The 26,699-nt window shown below is 42.2% G+C and overlaps 1 protein-coding gene and 1 long non-coding RNA gene across 2 annotated transcripts; both read right to left on the bottom strand.

Moving 5' to 3' along the window:
- Positions 1–45: 45 nt before the first annotated feature.
- Positions 46–15,970, bottom strand: bbs1 (Bardet-Biedl syndrome 1). Its single transcript, XM_063202605.1, has 17 exons — positions 15,521–15,970; positions 14,899–14,975; positions 14,765–14,799; positions 13,918–14,190; positions 13,216–13,262; positions 13,047–13,085; positions 12,655–12,727; positions 12,245–12,376; positions 11,044–11,150; positions 9,417–9,537; positions 8,177–8,335; positions 6,701–6,770; positions 4,984–5,142; positions 2,722–2,855; positions 1,884–2,018; positions 1,029–1,115; positions 46–445 (listed from the first exon to the last, which is right to left on the bottom strand). Exons 1-17 carry the CDS (start codon positions 15,547–15,549, stop codon positions 359–361), a joined length of 1,764 nt encoding a protein of 587 aa, XP_063058675.1. The 5' UTR covers positions 15,550–15,970; the 3' UTR covers positions 46–358.
- A 1,918-nt stretch (positions 15,971–17,888) lies between these two features.
- On the bottom strand, positions 17,889–18,238 carry LOC134452245 (uncharacterized). The gene is made up of 3 exons (XR_010035410.1): positions 18,193–18,238; positions 18,062–18,112; positions 17,889–17,923 (listed from the first exon to the last, which is right to left on the bottom strand). It is a non-coding gene; the product is annotated as an uncharacterized LOC134452245 (long non-coding RNA).
- Positions 18,239–26,699: the final 8,461 nt, after the last annotated feature.

Genomic DNA, 26,699 nt, shown 5'->3' with positions numbered 1-26,699 from the left:
TGATTGGATACTCAGCGGAGTTCACCAAAGAGTATCCAATCACTGGGCGTTTCACGTCCTAGCAAGGCTAGAACACTGGGCATTGAGATAGGGCCTCTTTCTCAGTTAGCTTACGAGGCATGTTAGCCCCCTCATTCACCTACTCTACGGAAGCCTGCAGGGGCCTGAAAGGACAGCTCAAGCTGCCTGCTCCATTCCTCTATTGATACAGTACATCCACAGGGGGATGTATCAATTTGGTCTTCTGGATGCCAGTCTTGCTTCACTAGCTTGCTACTAGGCTGTCTCCTGGTGTACTGGAGTAGCTGAGCTTGGTGTGTGTTTGGCCGTTAGTGTGTGTGTGTGTGTGTGTGTGGCTTCAGTTGAGGGGTAGACCCTCGCTCACAGGCATGTTAATGTGGGCTGTCAGCAGAGGGGTGCTCTTGCCCTCTCGTAGCACAAACACCTGCAAATACACAACAACACACAGGGGACATGGGATTAATGCACACGCACACAAGCACACACACACAACACACACACACACACACACAGCGGCTGACATCATTGGCCGGGACTCCGGGACAAAGCCATTTGAAAGGGTCCCCCCACACAATACATACAATGTAATGAGGACCCAATTCTGGGCCCCCTCTCTCCCTGGGTCCAGGACAACATACCCATTTGCACATAACTACAAATGCACACGTGTACAAAAGCACACACACACCTGAGAGTCAAATAATGTAACATGTGAGGTACACATGCACACAGCTGCATAAAGAGACAACACTGACAACACAGTGTGAAGTCCATATAAAGCCCTTTGGAGTCTCTTCCAACACAAACACTAGTGAATCATCACGAGACCGCATACTGTATATGGGTCACACACACACACACACACACACACACACACACACACACACACACACACACACACACAGACACACAGACACACAGACACACAGTTCATAGACATGCGTAGAGTATCAGTGTAAACATCGTTAGGTCAATATTGTGAATGAATGGCTTTTCAGGTGGCTTACTTTTATGATGTCTGAGATGCCTTTGTCAGTCAAGCACTCCACAAAGGTGTCAATGGGATAGTTCAGGCCAGGGACCAGCAGAGGGATCTGAGAAAGCAAACAGCAGATACCATATAGTTTCTCTGGATGATGACATTTGTCTACTGTAAACGTGTTTATTGTCGAGTGGCTCCTTATTGAACCATGACCAAGTTATTCCCACAGTATTGCTCTGTTGAAAGTTTCACCAATACTTTATACTCAATGATACTGTATTACCCTATTAAAAGAAAGTGCAGTACCGTAACTACTTTACATGGACAAAGCGAACAAGCAAGAAAAAAATCAAGGGTTTCGTTGCGAAATGGTGTATCCACCGTTTTTGACTTTTGCATTTTATTATTGGAAATGACTGTTCAGAGGTCCCATCACCTATGTGTGAATTCTTTCCATTCAAATATTTTGAGAACATACTTTTTAAACGTATATAAAATGCATTTTGCAATGCAATGGAATGCCCAATACAACAATGTCAATTTCCTAACATTCTACAAAATGGATACACTGTTTTGCAACAAAACCCTTCAAATAGACACTGCCAACACACATGTAAATATGGTCGTGGGGACATTTTCAAGTGCTTCCTTAATAGGAAGAAAGTATCCAGTAAAAAGATGTATTGCAAGTCCATTTCCAGTCCAAAGTCCATTTGATGAAATTTGCAGCAGTTGCCTCTCAGTCACATACAATACATACATAATATATACAATTCTGCTGACAAAACTAAATTGACAGAGATATGTCACTGGCCTAGTAGAGCCATCTACAGGAAGTGAGGTGATGTCCGGTGGCGTTTAGGCAGGAAGTGAGGCTCACCTTGAAGAAGGCGGTGCTCATGCTGTACAGGCCCTCGTCAAACAGGAAGTAGATGACCAGGTTCATGACGGGCCGGCTGGCCGCCGTGTTCTGGATGTTCAGCGTCAGTTTGAAGGACGGGCCCAGGCCCTGGACCTGAGGACAGGGGGGAGCATGGATAGATTAGGACAAGGAATAATGCTTACACTTTATTTTAGTGTGACATCAATAAGCACTAATATAGACAATGGTAAAGCTTGTATACTGTATAAGTAAGTAACTAAGGCATGTACTAGGCAAAATCAAAGATTTGTTAGGCATGAATTCGCAAATGTCTTGTTCATTGATTTTGCTTAGTACATGCCTTACTACAAGTTACTTATACAGGCATTAGCACTGTATTTATTAGTGCTAATAGATGTAACACTAAAATAAACCGGAATAATATACTGACTGTATTATTTTCCCTGATTCTGACCCGCAAAGTTACGTCACTGCATGAGGCATTGGCTAACGGTTCTGCGTAATATTACGTAGAAATGCCCTGAATAGTGTGTGTATGGGTGGGACTGGGACTGTAACCAAAACCCTTTACCTACAGAAATAGGAAGTCGCTTTGGAAATAAGAGTCAGCAGTATATACTGTATGTTAAGACAGTCATTGTTGTCATTAAAACACTTAAAAGGTTTAGAATCACAGCATTCTGTGCATAGTTTTATCTCTATATAACTGAAACAAGCACATTTCTCAGAAGGGTCAAATAGGGTCCCATGTAAAATATGTGGTGATTGTGATGTTGACTATGAGAATGTTGATGATGATGACGATGACGATGGTGACTTAAGTGATGACACTCACCACAGCGTTCATCTTGAGTGGTTCGGTTATGCTGGCGGACATGGGCGTGAGGCTGGACTCCAGGGCCTTCACGTAGGCTCTCGCCGCGGCCAGACGCAGGCGGCTCAGGTCCATCTGGAACGCCCGGTGCATCACTACACAACACAACACAACACAGAGGCGACAAACACAATTAGAGATGACAGACGGGACCCAAGAGATGCATGGGCACACGTCACGCCGGTTCTATTTTGTCTTTCTTTTAAAATATTTTTGGGGCTGTTGTGCTTTATTTAATCAGGACGGTGAGAGAAAGAGACAGGATATGAGAGAAGGTGAGAGATGGAGAAGGGTTAGGAAATGACTCGGCATGTGATAAGGACACACTGCAGACCAGAATGAATCAGCAGGAGAAAAATGGATCCTATCACTCCAGGAGGAATAAACCACATAGGGAAAATGTGTATTTCAGACCATACCTCATTCAAGATTAATACAATCCCAATCTACAGACTAATAGATGCATTACATTCATTATCTTAAACCAAGTCGTACGTTTTATTTTGTTTCAGACATGTAAAAAATGTACACTATGGTTAAAACCATTGATGTATATATTACGTCAGTGGTTAAAACTTTTACATGTCTGAAATCAAAAGAAAAACACAACACTGTGGTGATAACAGTCCATCACTTGTTTGTCATTTGCACAGAATAATGTGCACTTCATTACTAATATAATTCAAGTGAAATCATCTTACTTTCAGTAATGTATTTATTGAGGGCTTTTTAAAGGGGTATGGTAAGTATAAAGGTGGTAAAGTGTCTTATTTTTCATGTAAGCCGTTGTCTTGCTTTAAGACAAGTTAAAAGAGGGAGCATGTCGCTAAGCTATTGAAAGTCAATGGATCCGTGTAGCTTGCTACAATGCTACACGGATCCATTGACTTTCATTAGCTTAGCGACATATTCCCTCTTTTAACTTGTCTTACAGCAAGACAATGCTTAACATGAAAAATAAGACGATTTACCACCTTTATAAACCCCAGCCAACGATTTTACCTGTATTAAGCCCCAAAATAGTGCCATACTCCCTTATGGGGAGTTTTAAGCCGTTATAGGCTAAGTACAAATATGAACCTCTAGAGGGCAGTGTAACCCCACAGATCGCAGAGCCGTGCATAGAGATGTACGGCTCTGACAGTTCGAACTAAGCTGCCCACGGCACACACAATGCAGGCTGCCATTTCTAGTTTTACCCATCTTATTTGTTGAGACTTGGACTGCCAAAGTAAATTAACAAATGTTGGGACAAATAAAGCTTTCTGAATCTGAATTTGAGCAATTTTGTCGATTCATGCTTCCTTACGAGTGCACTTTAAAATAGGCCTGTCACTCATTACAGTTCAACACTGAAGAAAGTATCATTGGTAGTCAGTGAACACTGCTCAGTGCCATACCTCTGTCTGTCATTTCACAAAGTACACTGAAGAAGACACACATGTTGACACGCCATCTTGACTTAGCGTGAAAAATAACTTAGTTACTGGAATTAAATGCTGTGTGTTAACAGGAAGATGAGAGATTTGAGATAAGCATGTAAGATCAACTGACACTTCTGCTGTGCAATTGCGATAGACGCTAAATAGAAAAGAAAACTGTTTTTGTGTCAATGGCAACAATTAAAACCACAAATTGACGATAGTTAATGTTATTTGATGATGTGTTATGAATAAAATAACAAAATGTGTTGTGAATAAAATAATAAAATAAGTCTTGGTGTTGTGAATACAATAATAAAACACATATACTAAGTCTTGTAAATGCTCTGTAAAAGGATGGTGGTCCGCCATTAAAACCAAGGGGGGCAGTGTGGCGCAGCACGCTAAGCTCCTCATAATGGGCTTGCATACCCATGCGACCCAGCCTGGTCTGGCCTGGGTCATGTCCCAACCCTACCCCATCTCTCTCTCCCACTAGCTTCCAGTCTCCATCTTCACTGCACTATACAAATAAATGCTAGAAATGGCCCGAAGCGTTCCTGCCCTAGCCAACCGGTAGGGCACTCGACTGCCATGCGGCTGACACGAGTTTGATTCCTGGCCCGGGTCCTTTGCCGACCCCTCCCCCTGTCTTTCTCCCAATTCGCTTCCTGTCCACCTCTCACACTGTCCTATTACATAGAGTCGAAAAAGACAACAAAAAAATCTTGGCCCAAAACAAATGTTTTAAAAAGAAGACAGAAGAGGATCAGTAGGCGTGTTGTGAGACAGAGTCGCGTACCCACAGCGTTCTCCCGCTCCCTCATGGTCTGGTCCACGTACAGCTTGGTCTTCTTGGGCACGTTGAGTCGGATGCTCTGGGCCAGAGGTGGCCCGGGGGCCGAGTCACGGTCCTCAAACACAGCCGTCCTCTTCAGGATCTTCACAATCAGACCTCCCCCTGCACACACAAACATGGGTGAATAATACACATACAGTACAATACACGGTGACCGCAATTACCTTGGGTTACTGTTGTTCCTGGAACGACATCGCAAAGTTGGTCCTGGATCAACATCTGGTATGTTAGCCTATTCTAGGTCTGATTCCAAAAATTAACGGGCATGCCAAGTGCCGTCACGGTGGTAGCCTATACTGCCCTACAATCTTAGAACGCAGTAACTCTGAAAACGGCAAACTGAGAAAAAAGGCTTCAAAGTTTTCCATATGGCGCGACAACTGTGTTGTCAGTAAATTGGTGGTGACACTTCCTGGTAATGCTTGTTTAGGATAGAAATTTAATGCACACAAAAAAACATTTATGTGTCTTTTTGCCACAAAAAACAGAGTTACTGCGTTCTTGGCTGGTATTACTGCCACAAAATGGAGTTACTGCAGGAGTTACTGCGTTCTTAGCTTGTATTACTGTCTACTCCCAAACCAGTCCCATTGGAACGTGCAGCATTAACTCGCCGACTTACTGCGTTTTTGTCTAACCTTTTTTGGGTCATTTTTGCACTTTCAAAATGAGTTTTCTCCAAAACGGGACTGTGTTGGACCACCATTTTTGGACACAAGACAAATGAGGTAGTTTAGAACCGATTTCCGATATAAAAAAAATTTCGACCATTTTGAGTTACTGCGTTCTAGTATTGCACGGCAGTATACGGCTCTGGTTATGGCTAGGTAGGCTATTACAGTGGCTACTATGTGGAACTGTGCCTAAACCAAAACTAATTCCTAAACATAACCGGTCAGTGAAAATGTGTGCACCAACCTAACAACATGCCAAATTATGCCTTTACCAAAACATATTCCTAAACTTCTGTCAGTGAATAATTGTATTTTGTAACAGCAAGGCACTTCTGCATAACTGATCTTAATCCATAGGCTACAGAAGACGTTACTGGCGCGAAATCTGACATAGATAACCACTCAAACCAGATGTTGATCCAGGACCAACTTTGCGATGTCGTTCCAGCAACAACAGTAACCCGAGGAAATCGCGGTCACCTACAATACACATGTAGTACAGCGTGCACACGCACGCATGCACGCACGCACGCACGCACGCACGCACGCACACACACACACACACACCTCATGAAGGTGGCACTAACTCCCTCCCTCCAGCGAAGTTCGCACCTCCATGCTCAAAAAATCCACACACTCAAAATCCACCCACTCATTTCTAGAAATTGTATGTCAATGCGCTACATTTATTGTATTGATGTCAGTGACATGATGTCACTGTAAAGCAGTGGTTCTCAACCTTTTTTGAACAGACGCTCCATTGACCTCATCATAAGCCTCCCAAAGCCCCCTTGACTTCATCAAAAGCCTGCCAACGCCCCCTCAGTATTGAAAAATGAAATAGACTAATGCTACCAGAATGGGAACTACTGTAAGCTCTATCCTTCTCAACACCCACTAGGCTCCCCAATGCCCCCTGGGAGGGCTGTTGCGCCCCCATTTAGAAGTACTGCTGTAAAGGTGATATGTTGGCAGGGTTTTTTTACCTTTTGTAGTCATGACCAAGGTACCGTCTTCACGTCCGTAGCGGCCGAAGCAAATGCTGGTGACCACATCCTGTTGTAACAGAGTGGAGTTCAGAGGCACATTGCAAACTGGTCAAAGGGACCACAAAACAACTGGCACAACAAGAAGTACTGAGACAAGTACATGCACGCACGCTATGAGAAGACAGATCGTTAGTGCAGCTGTGCTACTAGTGTGCAGCTTCAAGAGGTGTCAGAGGGGTCCGAAACACACTGTGTACAAAATGAAACGAGGTTTACATATGTGTAAAAAAGGAAACGAGGTTTACATATGTGTAAAAAAGGAAACAAGGTTTACATATGTGTAAAAAAGGAAACAAGGTTTACAAATGTGTAGAAAATGAAAGGAGATTTACTAATGTGTACAAAATGAAAGGAGATTTACTATAATGTGGCTTTTGTTTGTTTGTTTGTTTGTTTGTTTGTTTGTTTGTGTGCTTAGTTTCATGACAACATGCATGTGCTGCTTTAGGCAGCCATGTGTTGATTTTGCCAGTCCAAACAGGAAACCAAATAAAATACACGGTTTTCATTTTAGAAACTTGTGGCAAGCGTACATGTCTGCAGCCATGAAGTAGTGAGACGATCATCAGAAAATAGCAGAAGTATAAATCAAAAGTCATTGAACTAAAATTAAAGAAGAAATGAAACCAGACTGGTGTGGCTGTGTTTTGCGGTTTCAACAAGATACAGAATGAGGTCTGGAAAGCACCAAAGCCCTCGAAGCACACAATGTCGTGTGCAAAGAAATGCCTGTTTCCAGAATCTAGTCATATATATTCACATGGTATATACTGTATACATGCACATAGTACATACTGTATGATAAAGTATTAATACAAATGATACAAACATATAATACAAACATGTATGAAAGAAGTATTAAATAAAGAAGTAAGAGTATGTGTAAGTAATAAAGTGTATGTTACCAAATGTAGAATAACAGAATGAGTTTTTATATGTATGTAAGAAGGTGTATGTTAACAAATATGTGAAAGCTGATGAGATATTATGTGAAATGAATGCTGCGAGATTTTTGACCTCTAAGAGCTGCAACAATACAACTTACTGAGTGACTAAGAAAGACCCTGTTACTGTAATAACATGACCACGTGTAAGTCAGACATGACCAGTGTGTGTGTGTGTGTGTGTGTGTGTGTGTGTGTGTGTGTGTGTGTGTGTGTGTGTGTGTGTGTGTGTGTGTGTGTGTATGTGTATGTGTATGCGTATGCGTGTGCGCGTGTGTGTGTGTGCGCGTGTGTGTGTGCGCGTGTGTGTGTGTGCGTGTGTATGTGTGTGCGTGTGTGCATGCGTGTGTGTGTGTCTGTGTGTCTGTGTGTGTGTGTGTGTGTGTGTGTTATGATTGTATGTGTGTGTGTTGATCATGTGTGTGTTATGATCGTGTGTGTGTGCGCGTGTGTGTAGCGGGTAGCGCACCGGTGTCCTGATGGTGCTGACGAGGTTCTTGTCGCGGTAGACGTGCACCTCCATGCTGGACAGAGCCACCAGCACCGCCTGGAAGCCCTTGGTAGGCAGGTCCATCAGACCCATAGTGGTCACCGCCGCAGGCAGATACACCGTCCACAACTTCTTACCCTGGAGGTGGAGGAGGAGGAGGAGGAGGAGGAGGAGGAGAGGAGAGGAGAGGAGAGGAGAGGAGAGGAGAGGAGGAGAGAGGAGAGGAGGAGGAGGAGGAGGGGAGAGGAGAGGAGAGGAGGATGAAGAGAGTAGGAGAGGAGAGGAGAGGACAGGAGAGGAGATTGACAAGAACATGGGGCAGAGGACGAGGAGGAACATAATGTAGAGGAGTATGAAAGGAGGAGAGGAGAAGAGAGGAGAGGAGGAAGAACATGAAGAGAAAGAGAACAGAAGGAGGAAGGAGTAGGTGAGGAAAAAGAGGAGAGGCAGGCAAAAAGCACTTGAGTGTTGATTAGTACAGTGTAAAACTATATATTTTAATCTGATGTACACACATAGGCACGCACACATGCAAAACAAGGTTTTTGGTCGGAACGGAAGCTCCAAACACTTCGCAGGCAGTGAGTGGGCAAACAAAATCACACATTTTTTAAATGTCTGACATTCATTTCAAAACACAAGTGACTTTATAGCCCACTCTATTTAAAGGGAGATGGAACATCATTAAAGGTCATGGAATTTGTGTGTGCATGTGTGTGTGCTTGTGTGTTTGTGTGTGCATACATGTGTGGTTGTGGGTGTGCGTGTGTTAAATGTGCGAGAGCGTTTGGGTCTGTGTTTGTAAAACTGAGTGATTTAAGCTACGTTCACACACATTGCTGCTAGTTACTCGCTCAGCGAGTGAAGTCAAGAGAATGTCTATGTGTTTCAGTGAGGAGGCGAGGAGAGTACAAGCGCTGCGAGGCGAGGCGAGGTACCAAGTAACCAATTGGAATGCAGAGCTCTGATAACTGACAGTACTTCTCACTTTTGCAGTGGCAGTTAAACCTGTGGGAACATTCAGCGAACATTGCATGAGTGTGTGGCGAGAAGGCGAGTGAGTGAGATGCGAGTAAAGTGTGTGAATATAGCTTTAGGTGTGTGAATGAGAGGCAGAAAGAGAAAGACGTATAAATAGTGTGCAAGTGTGGTGTTGGTGTGGTTCAGAAACAGAAACAAAGTCATTGAGCATGAGCAAACTTGTGTGAACTTGGCCTACCTTCTGCGTGTAACACTGCAGGGTCTCCTGAGCGCAGCCCACCACCACATTCTTCCCCAGCCTCACCAGCCCCACTGGGTGGGCCGACAGCTCAATGCAGTACTTGGGCTGTGCAGAGTCTCTGAAATGAGGCGGCAAACAACCAGAGTGAGAGGTGAGCTGAGGCAGAGTTCTGCTTCTCAAGTGAGGGTAGGTTCACACACCGTAAAAGACACAAAGGAGCAAGATTTTTTCTTAAAAACCCTTTGTGCTGGCCCTGCCGTGGCCTAACGGTAGGGCATTGGGTTTCTAAGCCGCCGACCCAGGTTCGATTCCGGACCGGGTCATTTACCAGTTCTTCCCTGTCTCTCTCTCCCCACTCCTTTCCTGTCCCTATCTCACTGTCCTATCACAAATAAAGGCACAAAGGCCCTAAAACATATCTTTTTAAAAATCCTTGTGCCCCACTTTTGTGTCTTTTTCAGAGTGTGACCTACCCACAATTTGCAACCTCCGTTTGGGTCCATGCACCAGTTTATTTATCTGAAGATCTAGAGCGCCTTCTTCTTTTCAAAGCTCTACTAATTTCTCAAAAGGCAATACAGGCAAGACTTCTTTGGAAGAAGAAGTCGAAACTAACGTGTCAGTGTTGCTAAATCTTCTTTCAAAACATTCACACCTTGCAAAATGTAAAAAGGGGAAAAACACCACTTAACCAGATACAATCACAGGATGTAGATACGCATTTCCATTCCAGACACCCCACTGATAACATTTTTTTATGCTTGCTTAGTTTTATATCAATACACAATTATAATCACAATTGTGTGTTGATTCAGGCAGCCTGAGGTGTCCACTTTTAAAGTAGTGGCATGCATGCGTACATGTCTGCAGCTTTGTTCATACGTTTTTATTATGTGCAAACACCCGACTAGTGTTTCGATGTTGGTACACCTTCTTTTTCTTTGGAAGAAGGTTAACACCTGACTAATGTTTCGGTGTTGGTACACCTTCTTCTTGTTTGGGAGAAGGTGTAGCAACACCAAAATGTTAACAAGGTGTTTGCACATAATAAAAACTCAAAAACGATGTTGCAGTGTGCTCCAGCCTCTACTTTCAGACTTAGAATCAGCTCTGTGAGTCAGAATGGTCAAGGCAAGATTTGTGTGTAAAATAAACAAACTAGTTTCTATGTAAGCTGTGATGTGTAACCTCTTTCTTCAGGTCCCAGTGTACACTCAATAGACTCATCTCACATGGGAAGTAAGAAGCAGCCCGATAGGATCTAAAGGTAATGCTCATATCATATACTGTATCTCTATGGAGATGTTTACCAATCTACTTTCAGAATATCTCGCTGGCAGCTAAAACACTCCCAACTTGCGACATGTAAAAAGGGGAAAAACACCACTCCACAAGATAGAATTACAGGATGTAGATATTTCCATTACAGACACCCCGCTGATTTGATCTTTTGTTTTATTATTACTTGCTTAGTTTTAATTCTATCACCATTGTGTGCTGATTCAGGTAGCCAGACGTATCCAGACAGTAGACAACACAAAAAGCACTCCATTTTTAAACTTATGGCAATGCATTGCGTACATGTCTGCAGCCAATCACCATTTGCCTCGATAGAATCACTCACCTGCGCAGGATGTAGATGTTTCCATCACGACAGCCCACTGTGATGCGGAACTCAATGTCAAACTGTCCCGTGACGTCCATCATGGTGGGAGCGCTGGGCAGAGACATCTGAGGAGGAGGAAGAGAGTGTGAGTGTGGCTGTGTGTGTGTCTGTATGAGGAGGAGGCAGAGAAACACATAGTTAATAAATCAAGACCGCAGACCAAGTGTGTGTGCGTATGCGTGTGCGTGTGCGTGTGCGTGTGTGCGTGTGTGTGTGTGAATGAGTGTGTGAGGGTGTGTGAATGAGTGTGTGAGGGTGTGAGTGTTTGTGCGTTATATGGAAACCGGTGAGGGTGGTAAGCGTGTGTGTGTGGTGGGTGTTAACAGTTATTTTTTTTCAAATATAACAGTGGTTTTCAGTAGCCAGGCTGCCAGGCTGCCCTCCTAGTGTCGGAACACCTTTGGAAGCATTGCTTTGAATTGAGATTTGATAATCAGGCTAGGTTTTCACAGCTTCTGATAAACAGCTATGTATTACTAAGTTAAGTACGTTTTGGAGCTTTTGGAGCCTCTCTAGTAGAGCAGCAAGAGAAAAAACTTTTACCCCAAAAAATGAGCCAGGAAAAGGGGGGTTAAGATTTCTTGTGAGTATGCTGAGTGTGTGAGTGTGTGTGTGTGTGTGTGTGTGTGTGTGTGTGCTTTATATGGAAAGTGAGGGTGGTATGTGTGTGTGGAGGGGGGGGGAGGGTTAAACAGTGATTATAACGATTATTTCTTCTGAGGATGCTGTGTGTGTGTGTGTGTGTGTGTGTGTGTGTGTGTGTGTGTGTGTGTGTGTGTGTGTGTGTGTGTGTGTGTGTGTGTGTGTGTGTGTGTGTGTGTGTGTGTGTGTGTGTGTGGGTCAAAGACGTCCAACATGACACTGTCCAACATGACACTGTCCTGTGTGTGTGTGTGTGCGTGCATTTCGGGGGGGTTCCTTGAGATTTTTTTATTCATGGTAACAGTGGCATTGTGACTGAAAAAAGGTTGAGAAACACAGAGCTAAACCGCTACGCACCACAGACACACACACACGCACACACACACACACGCCTGGGAGGTTGAAACACATAAGCCTTTTGTTATTTTTTCCTAGAAGTGTGTCTAGATGTGTGTGTGTGTGCGCATGTGCATGCTTGCGTATGTGCGTGTGTACGTGTGTGCACTGCATGCGTCACCTTGGAGAGGATGGTGAAGGCCTCTGGGTCCAGGACGAAGATGTCCTTATTCTCTGTTCCGATCACCAAGCAGCTGATAGCATCCTCATCCGCCATGTTCTTCTTCAGTGTGCCTATGCACGTGATGACCGTCTAGACATACCATAGGGACACACATATATTGGCACACATTTGTGGAGACATACAAGCACATGCACCTGTATGCAGCAATACACTCACACATACAGTACAGTATATTCAGACATTCACATACATACGGATACATTTGCATACATCGCATACATTCACATCATCATATGGAGACACTGAGATTCACAGTGACAGAGAGACACAAACACATACAATGCCATATTGTATTGAGGACTGATTGTGGACTGAGTTTTCTGTGCAATGTCACTGATCATACAGACCTGTCTGCGTATAGGCTGGTCTTTGTACATGTTCACAAAAGGTGCCATCTCCTGTGGTTCCAACATGAGAAACCTTTTTTAAAAAAAAGGAAAAAAAAGTCAATCACACCGCACTTTGAAAATGACATGACACCAAACCTGCTGACAGAAACAAACAGGAAGTCACACATCATGACACTGTGACACTTAGCTCAACAGGATACCAGATATGTCAAAAAAAGAAGAAAACAGGTTCTTGAACCACTTGAACCACAACGTGTGTGTGTGTGTGTGTGTGTGTGTGTGTGTGTGTGTGTGTGTGTGTGTGTGTGTGTGTGTGTGTGTGTGTGTGTGTGTGTGTGTGTGTGTGTGTGTGTGTGTGTGTGTGTGTTTCTACTGAACCTTTACAGTACCTTAATGATCTCACTGAGAGTGGAACTTCTGCCTTGTCCCTAAGATAAAGACGACAAAAACGTTTTTTAAAAAATCCTAATAGAGACAACTCTTTCATAAACATATTCACTCCTATGACCTACAAGATGTTTGGGGTATGTACTACTGACAGAGATGATGTTTTTTCACCTTATTCCCTCCAGCATTTCCTTCAGCGTCATTGTATCAATCATGTCCTTTAACAGAATAGAAATCAGTCAATAAACATACATAATTACGCATGAAAACACATTTGCACTGGTAAGCCGTGTCAGAGACATGCGACTATCATAGTTAGAAAGGCCATGTTGTGCAGTGTAAAATGTGAATATGAAAACCTCAACCTCAACCTCAAGTAAATAGCTTAATTATTTTGGTGCAACATCTTTAGAAAAAATAACTTTCCTACTACACAATCTTTATCTTTTCAGGAGACGTAGTAAAGGTGGTAGATGTTTTAGATGTATGTCTTAACTGTACAGTGTTGGGGTATATGACTAACTTTCCTAATGCAAAATCTTTCTGTTGTCAGGGGACGTAGTAAATGTGGTACATGTTTGCATGTCTTAGCTGAATAGTGTTGGGACAAAACCCTGGCCTGGTTACTGCAAACGGCCCAGCCCACTGACCTCCCTGGCTTGGCTACTGTTTTTGATATTTTAACCTTTAAAGGTTTTGAATTTTTTAGAATGTATTGATGTTAAGTAGCATATTAAATCTCTTATGGTTGTTGGTTTTGTAAATGTGATATGATGTTTTTTTTTCTACCTGTATTGGCCATGACATAGCCATAGCTGCTGAAATGGCAATAAATGTAAACAATCAATCAATCAATCAATCAATCAATCTGACCTCCCTGGCTTGGTTCCAGACGTCCTGCTCCAGCGCGTTGATCTCCAGCGAGGGCAGCGTGAACTTGAAATAGGGTCGCAGGTTCTTGTAGACGTAGATGAAGGGCCCCGAGGCCACAGCCACGGCCGGCGTCGGGGGCTCGTGCTGGTCCATGAGGAAGGCCACCAGCCCCGTGGGCAGGTCCAGCAGCGTGTTCTCGCTCAGCAGGCCCGTGCCACGGTACACCTTCAGCTTCATGTTGTTGGCACCCGTGCCCAGGTCACCCACCACCAGCTACACAGGGGGGAGAGACAGAGAGAGAGAGAGAGAGAGAGAGAGAGAGAGAGAGAGAGAGAGAGAGAGAGAGAGAGAGAGAGAGAGAGAGAGAGAGAGAGCAAACAAAGGAGAGAGGGGGGGAAGGGGGAAGGAGGTGAGAGAGAGACAGACAGAGAGAGGAGAGAGGGGTGTGAGACAGAAAGGGGGGGGGGTGAGAGAGAAACAGAGAGGGAGAGAGAAGGGGATGAGAGAGAGACAGAAAGAAAGAGAGAGGAAGAGAGAGAGACAGAGCCAGACAGAGAGAGAGGGGTGAGACAGAAAGAGAGAAAGAGGAGGGTGAGAGAGAGAGAGAGAGAGAGAGAGAGAGAGAGAGAGAAAAGAGCGAAAGAGAGGGAAAAAGAAAGAGAGTTAAATCAAGTCTTTACGAAAGGACCCAAATCAAGGAGTTGCTAGATCAAAATGGGTAACTATGATTAGCTTATTGAACACTGATTATTATGACAACAAGACTTATTAGAACATTAGAATATAATTTGGCATTGTTGTGATAATGTCATAGCCTATGAATAGGTACAATAGGTACAAGCCATACCTTACTCTCCCCATCCCCATGCAAGTCAGCAAGCGCTGTTCAAAAAATGGAATTAAACAACTGCATTAATGAAGGATTTAAGGCAATTTTGTTAATAACAAGGATATGACGTTTTGAGTCTTACTGAGTCTTACCCATACAAGAGGAGAAGGTGTAAAGATTGGCGACAGGGTCATAATGTGCATCAAGCCACTTTGAACTGGCCATTGAACTTTTTCGAGAAGAAAAAAGGCACAATTAATTAATCACTTAATACTACAAGTCATCAACTTCGTAAACCCATGCCCTGAATCTTGTGGAGAAATAATGCCAATACATTTACAGCTGCCATAATGCAAGGGAGGTAACTCTCGTATTAAGGTTGACATAGCAAATTCATCAGGTTTATGGACAGTAGGCCTACTTAACATAGGAAATGAATGACAGGTTACGCCTGGTCTTTTGACAGAATGTCAACACTGTTAGTGTTGCTGCTGCCATGTGTGATAATCAATCAAACGTTCCTTAGCGGTCGTTTAATGCAATGTTTATTAATGTATGTCCAAATCAGGTGCCATCGCTGTCAAAGCGCTAGGACTACCTGTGCAATACACAAGTAATATCACATAGATTGCATGTGTTTGCCTGTCTCATTCTCGCCAAATGAAATAAGTTACATCGATGACACTTTGCAGCGTATTTGCGAAACGAAGTCAACATTCTAGTTCAGTCTCTAGTTTATGTTAGCATGTCTAGTTCAATTTTCCACAAACTTACTTGTCCTGCTCAGTCTGGCCAGCAGACATGGTGATAAGATAGCTTTGTTGTTAGCTTATTAGCTAACGTTTCCCCCAAGTCTTCTTCAATCGGGATGTCTGATCTCTTGAAAATATAGTTGCCTTGGTCGTAATAGGTTACCAGTCTGTGCAGAGGCGTTCAGTTGAATGTACGAGACATATAACCCCGATCCGGTCTCAAACGATTGTATTAGAGGGCTAGGTTAGATACACAAGTGAATTGCTACTTGAACAGCATTTAATCCCTTGAGCTTCCCTGTCTCTATGGTAGCGAAACAAGAGATGGCGTGTGTGCGTTACATAAAAATATGTCCCCTTCAGTCACACGCTGTGTTTACAGTTCCTGACATTTAGCGTTCCTCGTCTCCAAAGCCATGACCTGGGTGAACCGTGGACTGCAGTCAGTTGTCAGACGTGTGCTCCATTGGAGCGTGCGCGCACCCAATCCATCAAAACATTTCACTACATTTCACAAACTTGGACTGACAGGAGGTTGCCTATGCCAGAATTTGGCCACTTCAAAGACCATTGAGGTTCAGAATCGGATTTCAAGAATGTATGCTGAACTAGGCCTACCACTACCAACATGCCCTTACCAATCTGCTGGCCACATCAACCAGATATGGTTGGTTTCACTGTTTCTTGTGTGATATAGCAGGGTAGGCCGCTACAAATGCTCATACAACATAGTATAGTGCCATTCATGCGGCCTCAAATATCCATCAGTCAAGCAGATGGAACAATCAGCATATTTCAATCAAGCATTTAATAGTAAAATGCTGGCCTATTTTTCGTTCAAATTTGCTTCAGCAATACAAGTAGGCTACACGTTTGAAAATTTACAGCCTAAGTTATGAACTAAAAGTCAGAATTTCGTAGCCTTGGTCAGTGCAATTGTGACGGGGGTCATCTTGCACCTGTTCACCCCCCTCGGGGATCGAACCTGCGATCTCGTCAACTACAACGGTCCGGCAATGGAAGACACAGCCTACGATACTGCTGGGCCAAGAGACTAGTCTCTCGGCCCAACGGCACGAGACTGTATGAGGCTATCGGAGGGAGGTTTTACCAACGTTCCACACCAACTCTGTGCTAGTTAGCCTCCGTTACACTCTCCCCCTTAAACCTCACTCCCATCCGGGTCACGGCACCACTGTGACGGGGGTCATCTTGCACCTGTTCACCCCTCTCGGGGATCGAACCTGCAATCTCATCAACTACAACGGTCCGGCAATGGAAGACACAGCCTACGATACTGCTGGGCCAAGAGACTAGTCTCTCGGCCCAACGGCACGAGACTGTATGAAGCTATCGGAGGGAGGTTTTACCAACGTTCCACGCCAACTCTGTGCTAGTTAGCCTCCGTTACACAATGACAAGTGTAACCAGAGAGAATCTGAATGAATATGAATAAATGAATAATTAGAATGAAAGAATCTTTGTAACCTCTGTACAAATGGCTTAGTAGGGCCTACTTGTAGGGTACAAGTAAATCTTAATATTGTTTACCATTTATTATATTCTTATATTATAGGCTACTAATGAAACACATTTTTGCGTGCCCTGGGTGAAATATTGTTTAGTGTGGAAGAACGGAGCACAAGTGGGATTTCAAGTAGGCCTATCAACCCTATTTGCACATTCTTGTAGGCCTACCCATGCAATGCACATTACCCAAAGCCTTGTATGCTACTGAAATGTTTTATGAGTTAATTTTCACATTGCCAACAGGGAGCCTACGCAATCAAAACAAAAAACCTTTTTCTAAGAAAAAAATACATTTTTAAAGAGACCTTTAATGTTGCCATCAGACCTATATCACACATGGTTTTCATATCCTACTATAGGCTACATTCAACCTTGTTTGTGGCGGGAATAATGCACTGTTGTCATGTAGTGTCACAGGTCGCTGTATCACTGGGAAAGTTCACTGTTGAATAGGTCGAGTCTTTGGTTGTGTTTTGGAGTGCCTGCACCTGCTCCTTGACTTCATTGATGGTAGAGTATCCAGCCCCTTCTGCCTGTGCCTCCCCTCCTGTGGCGCTTGGAGACAGCGTCGCTGGGAGGAAGTCTGAGTACACATACGGCAACATCGGAACCTCTGATGCACTCTGCTGTGGAGCATATACAAATGCATAGAGTATGTCAGGGATCATAGTCGGTGTAATATTAAAAGAAGTAATAATTCAGACTAAAATAGTATCCTTTTTGAAATTATTGCAATGATTTTCGGCTGTGATGATTTGTGACAGATCTGTGGCTGAGGTTAAAAACAAACAACAACAAAAACATGGAATAAAATGTTTGAATGAAAAACAAATGTAGGCTGGTCATTTAACTTAGCCTACCTGCATGTGAATGGGTTCATCGTATAAATGATGATCTGCAGCAAGAAATTAATAGAAATAAACAGAAAATAAAGAAATGTAGTCATTCAATTAAAATATAGGAAATGCAACATTGTGATTTTCAGATGTTAGAATGGGCTATAGATATATTTAATTTTTACTCTGGCATTTACCATCCTCTGTGGCATTGACATCCTGTATGGCATTGCTTGGACTGCTACATCCTAAGATTTAATAAAAAGAGGAGTGAGCATGTGGAAACACAAGTTTTATAACCTAACTAGGCTGCCTTTATTTAACTCACCTCTGTCCTCTGTAGCATGGGATTCACTGCAACAGATACCTGGTCGTGGCAAGAGAATGGACAGAAAAGAATCAGGCCCATCTTAACGACCAATCGGATTCACTTTATGCACTCGTGTAAACTCGTGTAAAGTCGTGCTCCACTCAGGAGAATTCTGAACGACAACAGTTGGAACGGTCGTTTCCCTACGTCTTAATTTCTTTTTCTTCAAATACAATATACTCAGTGGTCAAGTTGTAAAATCAAAGAAGGGGAAATGATCAGAGATGCATTCTGATTTTTGGGGGTTTGGGGGGTTCTCGCCCAAGAAAAAATTGAAAATGTAGTTGTTAAAAGCAAAATTTTAACACAATATGTGAAGAAGGGATGCCTGTTTTAGAGGGGGATGATTTTTTGACTATTTTCATTGAGGGGGATGGCATTAGTTATTTACTCCCAAACTCTACATGTTGAATGTGTATCATATGCTGTATCATATGACTATTTTTTGGGTTAGTGTGTTTGTAATAGGGCTTACAGATGAAAATTGTCTAATAATGGGCCAGTTCTTGCATACTACCATGATGGAACAAATGTTCATTGACATGTATAGTCCGTATCAAATAAACCATCTCCACTTCTACCAATTGGTTTTACATCTTTGGTCCCCGGATCCCAAACAACTCCATTAACCTTGTGCCAACAGAAAATCTACATGAGGTAATCTTTTGGACCTAAAAAAAATAAAAGGCCACATTTTCTTGAAGATGCAAAAGAGCTACCTTACATCCCAACTTTGTAAGTTTGTATATAGCCTAGTCATGTTACTGAAGGAAAGCAAATTGGTTACTGTACAATGACACATCAAGCAAAAAATCGTACCTGATCGCCGCACTATGACACAAACAGAAGCGATGATCAAACCAAGAACACCAAATGCAGCTGACAAAATGATGATAATGAATTCATTGTATTCCAAAGAGAGTTTGGAATCTGTATGTGAATCCATGCCTTTTTTGCAGAAGTCAAAGTCATCTGTTTTGGGTAGTCATTAAGAAACAGTTATCTGTTATCCATCTTTATAAATATGACAAATCGACAAGAAATGTATCCAAATGTCTCAATCATTGAATAGTTTCATGGCAGAATGAATTTCACATTTTTACATAGCATCGTGTCTTACCATTTATGTTGACATGGGCCTCTGCAGTGCCCCCATCACTTGTTGCCCGGCATGTGTAGTTCCCACAGTCCCCCCTGGTTGGTCCATGAACAATTAAAGTCCTGTTCATGTCCTGGAGGACGTGCTGGTCATTTGGGGGCAAAGCCTGTCCATCTTTCAGCCATATGAATGACACATTCTCACTGACCTCACATGTAATTATTAAAGAATGCTGAATTGACTTGTTGGTTAAAGTGATATGTGGAGGACCTAGAGAAAGAGATTAACATTTGTCATTGTGAACACAGAAGCGTATACCCCTCTACATGCAGCAATGAAGCAATAGAAGCATTGCATAGTGGAAGGGTATTCAATGATGTGCTTACATTGTTTACTTAATTGTGTGCTTAAAATGTATCTTTGATTATAGACATCCCCCCGGCCCCCATTCCCATTATTTTGGAATTTATGAAAAACAGTGAGAATACATAAGGAAAATCTACCATGAGGAAAAGATCAGAGTTGCAACTTTTCAACATACTGTAACTATTATCACTTACCTATGACCTTTAGTGTAATATCTTTAAAGATGGTTGTACCATTTCCTAGAATTATTTTTTCTGTATATTCTCCAGCATCATCAAGGGTGACATTGTGGAAGACAAGGCTGTTGTTGTGGCAGTGGAAGTGCACTCTGCCACCTTCACAATGGCCAAAACTTTGGTTTTTTTGTTCTTCATACATTAGGCACATAATTTGTGAAGAACCCATGTTGTATGTCCATTCCACTCTGTTATTGCACTGTGTCTCATTTTCTGTTAAAACAAGCTCTGCTGGTTTATTTAAATATGCCGTGAGGATGCCCTTATGAAGACCTAAAGGAGGAAAAAGTGCAGTCAAGTCCAATGGGTAGTGATAGTGAAACTACTAGCAGTTGTACATAGCTGTCGTAAGACCAGAGATACAGTTACAATAGCCAGGCTAGGTAAAGCCTATACTGTAGTTGTAATTGCATTGTGACAAGTGCGACAAGTATTCAAGGTTTTGAAATGGCACTGTAGCCTATGGAGCATTGAACTGAATTAACCGGTAAGCAATAAAAAACCAACCTAAATATAATCTAGCCTTTAAGCAGTTTGAAGGTAAACTCATAAAATAAAATGTAAAACATGTTAACTTACCAAAGCCTGTGCACTGGTTGAGTAGCCATATCCATAAGACGTAGACAATGGCACTGTAAAACATGCTGTAACAGAACAGCAGTACACTAGATCTTTGTCACGAAGGGAACATCACTACAGCTGTCCATCAAAATGTGTTGTAAAGACAGGAAGACAGAGTTTGTAACCAGAGTGACGTGTCATGTTGTAAGTGAAAATGAAAAAGAAAAAAAAAGAAAAAATCTGTGAAAGATCATAAGAACAACAACAGTGGTGTGCTACATTCAGCAATCCCTTCTTTTTTCCTCTTCCGTACTCTTAAAAAATAAAATAGGCATTTAAAAAGTAGAATCTTGACATCAGATTATCTATGTAATCTTAGTGTTTAACACTTCCATTTCACCATATAAGGTATTATGCTGAATTCGTCAGAAAATGTGACAAAATGTTTAGTGGTTGTGTCATCAGCAGGATGAATGGTAACCATGACACACTGGTGGGGTAATTTCACCCACACCCGACTCTGTCAGATGTTTTCATATGAGGGAGGATAGATTGACATTGACAACACATGATCACAAAGACACAATCTTTTTATATAGGCTACATTTAAACAATCATACGGCTCTCCTTGGTAACATTTCCAATGCAATCTAAATAAAAACTAACTTTGACTGAGAATGGCTTGACTTTTGTGTCATTGTGTACCTACTCTTTTTTACATTTCTGAAAAAAAAAGACCCACAATGGTGCAGGGCCACCCGAGAAATGCCCGCTATGCCAGATGGCCAGTCCAGCCCTGCGTCTGACAGTCTGTCTTCATCTGTGCATGAACAAAATATAATCAAAATTGAGCATTCACATGCATAACATACAGTATATTTATTCATTTATTAAATATATTTATTTGTTTACAGCTCTTAAAATGGAAAGTCCCAGTTCTGTCATTTGCGATTTCACAATACACCACAATGAACTTGCCTTTCTGCTCAATACCTGGAGCAGTCCAACCAGCGGTCTAGGGGACCAGGGCATGTAGAGCTGCTGACAGCTTTTCCCGGTCCAGGGGAGGACCCAATTCTGTGCCCCACATCTCCATGGGCCCAGGACAACTGACCCCTTTGTCCCCCGTTGGCTTCCCTAAGTGCATGCATCACAGTACTATGCTTAGGATACCTCAGTCTCAAGGGAAGATGGGTGAGGGTTCTGAGGGGTATTCTAAGAACATTACGTGATAAACAAGTTAACCTACAGGAAGTGGTACTTCAAGGTTACCTTAACCTGGTTTACCACTGAAACCAGGTTTTTGGAGTCAGGGCTGCTGCTAATGTTTTGGAGGCCCAAAGCATAACTGGTGAGGAGGCCCCCCTCATAAATAAAATGTTATTAATAATAATATGTGTAGCAGAGTGGACATTAAATTATTATTTACCAAAACAATAATGAGCAAGTTAGATTGATGAATAGCGACTACGCGTCTACGCCACCAGAAGGAGGTGTTTTCCCCTCAAAAAAAATTGATACAAAGCACACAGGTTCATGAAAGGATGGCAGAGACAATATTCATGGGACACAATCAGCTTTCTTTTTTATTATTATTGGTTTAAATGTAATAAATATGAAATCGTATTAAAACTGTTAGATCAACAAATGGGCACTGGTGAGTGCAACACACACGAAAACCAAGACAGACATGGAGGCAATGGCCTGTTCTTAAGAAATACATCAAGTGGTCATTCCACATCCCAATGACAAAGATCCCACCCTCTCTACTAGTAAAATACCACGGCACAGCAAACAGAGTTTTCACTTAGTTATGTAGCACAGCAACCTCACATAAGGAATAAAGTAAACAATACACCACAGAACACTGCGAACCAGCTAATTAGGTGTTGGGTAGCCCCGGCACAGGGATGGGTAGGACAGCGTTTTTCTACCCAATCTCAATTTTGGAGGCCCCAATTTTGGGAGCAAAGGGCTTGAGGCCACGTCAACCCACGTGCCATTAACTTGACACATTTTATCCACCATCATAACTTTTCCTTGTAATAATACAAAACATGTATTTTAGGCATAATTATCATATTTTGTCAAATGTCAGTTGTTGCTGCTCTTACTAAACACAAAGTCCATTTTGATTCAGGAGTGCAATGGCTGCCATCAGTCAAAAGCAAACAGTAATGAACAAAAAGGGCAAAGCCGTAGGAGTTTATTTTTAACACAATACACCATTGTGTGTAATATGATACGATACGACTGCACAATAAATAAAACATGTAGGCCTATGTAGGGTCAGGTGCTGCCATCATCACTTTGGTGAAATAGGACAGCTGTATCTTCTGCGTCTTCCAGCATCTGCACCTGCTGCCTGACTTCATCAATGGTGGAGTATGCAGAGGCCTCCTCAGTCTGGGCCTCTCCTCCTACAGGGCTCTGTGGAGGCAGCTTTGCTGGGAGGAAGTCCGTATAGACATATGGCAGCATGGGAATCTTTGATGGTTGAGGCTGTGGAGCATAGTATATGTGGTGGATGGATAGCATATTAATAATAAGTGCTGAGTTTATACATGACAATACAACAAGTTTGTACAGCTGAATTATTCAAATGGTAATATGCAATGGAATAAAGAAATAAAGATCAATATTATTAAAATGTCAACATTATTATATTGTTGTTAAGGCTTGTTTAGCTCTGATGCGTCGTGGGAGATTCCCCTTCCATGTAAAGTGCTTGGATGCCTTGAAAAGCCCTATGCAATGTGAATTTTTTTTTCTTATTTACCTGTACTATGTTGGGTTCATCATACAAATGCTCGCCTGTTATGAGAACAAGAGATGTCATGAGTACGATGATGCATGTTTTTCATCCCAGCATCAGAACCATTCATTAAACAACTGTTGCCTCAATGGTTCTTGGAAACACCAAAAAAAGATTCCACTATCTATGGAATTTCTCTGAAGAACTGGCCCTTGTCCGTTATGTTGTTAGTGTCTATTATATTGCTACTCTAAGAAGATTGAAACTAGCATGCAAGGCTGTATCGGATTTTCAAGTCTAAGTGTAATTGGAAACAGTTGTTTCAGGCCTATACATGTAGTACCTTCGTTCATGGTGGTGTTTGGTCCTTCGTCCCCTAAAATGTAACAACATCAGTGAGCACATGCTTACATAAACTCTGACTGCAACATAGTAATTCTTACCTCTGCCAAGGAAGTTATGTGATGGTGATTGTGTGTAGGGGCCTACATATGTTTTGTGCTTTCAGTGTGTGTGTGTGTGTGTGTGTGTGTGTGTGTGTGTGTGTGTGTGTGTGTGTGTGTGTGTGTGTGTGTGTGTGTGTGTGTGTGTGTGTGTGTGTGTGTGTGTGTGTGTGTGTGTGTGTGTGTGTGTGTGTGTTTCTGTCCACCAGAGGGCAGAGGTGCCGTCTCTGAGCGCTTTTCTAGTTATATTTTGTCATTACCTCTGTCTTCAGGAGTTTCTGAACTACAGCAGTAGATTCCTGTCGATAAAGTAGAGGAGACTAATTCAGGTTCAATCGAAATAAAAATGCAGGCCCTATTTGTCTGACAACACCAACACCCTCACAGACGTTGATGTTGCCTCGGATGTTGGATACAGTTGTTTCTCTTTAGAATCATGGAGAGACAGCTTCCACTTCTTACTCAGTACAATACAGTCACATAAATGACCTTTTTAGCACATGTATTTGAGAGGACACAGAGACCTGAGATAACCCAGAATACCATGCAAGCAGGTCAGAGTCTCTTCCTGTTGCCCTACTCTGGTTAGTATGGTGCCACAGTGGCATTTATGCTACACCACAGCCAAGCTAACACCTTTGTGCTTTATTTGCAAAACTACAGTTCGAGTTGTTCTAGGTCATGCCAACTCAACCATTTAGTGCATTGGTGTCCAACACAATTAAAAAAATGGACTACAAGTGCGCTTAAAACTATAGTTGCATTTCACACTCTTTCCCATTGTATGTGGTAGTTCAAATGTGCTTGCACATATTGTGTTGCATACAGTGTTGTATGTGTGTGAGCTGATTCATTGGCTTGGGCCCACTCATATTCCTGTGACACACAAAATTTCATGTTCAAGTCATACGCTACACATTAATCATTAATGGTACATTTTTAAGTTACACCATACATTAATGGTGTTTGTGGGCCAACTATAATGCACATTTGAAATGATCTTGTGGGCCGAATAAAATGACTCCACAGCCCCCAGCCCTGAGTTTGACTTCCCTGATTAATAGGAATAAAGAAAGCATTAGGCCTACCTGAGTGGTGCTTCTTAAGGCAGACACCAATGATGGTGGTGATCAACACAAGCACACAAATCCCAGCTGGCAAAGCTATAATTGTGATACTCTTTCCAGGTGATTTCTGTTCCTCATGTTGATCTTCTGAACACATTGGATAGTTGTCTGTTTGGACAGTTAAAAGATGCCACTCTTGTTATATCCTGTGTTTATAAAACAATATATAATAGTAACCCAGTAATGTGACATATCAGGTTACAGACATGGTTTTTGCATTAAATACATGAAATGACATGATGGCAATTTTTTATACATTCTGTATTCACGACAAAAAGCGTTGCAACTGCGTTGGATGATGGATCTTATCAAATCCTAAAAATGAATGATGGATGGATAAAGGCTATGGGCAGAGAGCCCCCGCTACACATAAGCAGAGTACTCAAAGTGCTTAGTGCAGCAACCAGTGCTTGGGGCAACAACCACTTTGCCCCCGAAACTGGGGCCTCTTAGATTGAGAGTGACTAAAAAACGTCATGTAAAAAACTTAAATTACATTACAAAACATAGGCTATATTCATTCGTTAATAGATTATTATTATTATTATTATTATTATTATTATTATTATTATTATTATTATTATTATTATTATTATTATTTAACTATGAGGGTTTCTGACCATGTTTAGGGCCTAGCAGCGGCCCTGGCTATAGGCTCAGTTTCCTACCGTTAATGTTGACATGGGCCTCTGCAGTGCCCCCATCACTTGATGACTATGTGTAGCTCCCACAGTCCCCCCTGGTTGGTCCATGAACAGTTAAAGTCCTGTTCATGTCCTGGAGGACGTGCTGGTCATTTGGGGGCAAAGCTTCTCCATCTTTCAGCCATATAAATGACACATTCTCTCCACTGACCTCACATGTAATTTTTAGAGCATGCCCAGTTAAATTGATTGTTAAATTAGAGATCTTTGGAGGGCCTGGAGAAGAGAGCATACTTTTCGAATTGTATCACTACATACATACATCAAAATTATATTGATACACATTTAATTAGGCATATTCAAAGTGGGCCCGAATGTGCAACATACAATATTGGTATTTTTTCCACATAAGATATAACCGGTGCAGGTGAGCCTCATGCTGTGTAATGCCAAAGAAAAGGTCAAATTTCTGAATGGAACTACAGGGTCACCAAATCGATCCAATCTGACTAATTACACTCATTTTAAAGTATATTATAGACTCATATTTCCACAGCCGGCTTTACCAATAGGCAGACCAGAGAATTGACAAGGGCCCCATCAAAACTGTCCACTGTTGGGCACCCCCAACAGTCAGCCACATCATGATCAATTCCGGCAAAAATAATTCAAGAGGTCTGTATTTTGTCTATATTTTGCCTCAAGCGCAGAAGGCTATAACATTAGAGCTTTATAAACAAAAACACAAATCTACAGACTTACCTATGACCTTTAATGTAAAATGTATTGTTGTCACAACATCATTAATAGGAGCTATTCTTTCCACGTATTCTCCAGCATCTTCATAAGTCACTGTGTTTAGGAAAAGGGTGTTGTTTTGGCAGATGAATTGTGCTTTGTCTTTGCAAACTCCCAAAGACGTGCTGCCTGCTGCAGTCATTAATATGCACAGATTAGAACCTGTAATTGGACTGTGCCATTCCACAGAATACTGTGTAGTATTGCACACATTCTTATTATTTGAGAAAAGGTGTATTGAACTGTGAAGCCGTGCAGTGACTGTGCCCATGTGCAGACCTACGGGGACAAAAAAGGTAAAATACTCAACATTTAAATGAATTTCACAAATGCCAATAATATTAGAATGCTAGTGTTATGTAGCTTAAGTATTACAATTACAATTTGACAACAGCGTTTTGTGCCATCCCAGTGCTTGACACTTACTGTTTGGCTT

The sequence above is a fragment of the Engraulis encrasicolus genome, chromosome 7 (assembly GCF_034702125.1).
Source record: "Engraulis encrasicolus isolate BLACKSEA-1 chromosome 7, IST_EnEncr_1.0, whole genome shotgun sequence".
Classification (NCBI taxonomy): Eukaryota; Metazoa; Chordata; class Actinopteri; order Clupeiformes; family Engraulidae; genus Engraulis; species Engraulis encrasicolus.
The sequence above is the reverse complement of the archived record's forward strand: the minus strand, read 5'-3'. Positions and strand labels throughout refer to the sequence as shown.

What these genes read in the sequence shown, in the direction of transcription:
- bbs1 (XM_063202605.1), bottom strand. Translation starts at nt 15,549, where the DNA reads ATGTCTGCTGGCCAGACTGAGCAGGACAA. An exon ending in TCTGGAACCAAGCCAGGGAG is followed by an intron (nt 13,263 to 13,917) that starts GTCAGATTGATT and finishes ATTCTGTTAAAG; the next exon opens with GACATGATTGATACAATGAC. An exon ending in CTTGGTCATGACTACAAAAG is followed by an intron (nt 5,143 to 6,700) that starts GTAAAAAAACCC and finishes TTGTGTGTGCAG; the next exon opens with GGGGAGGTCTGATTGTGAAG.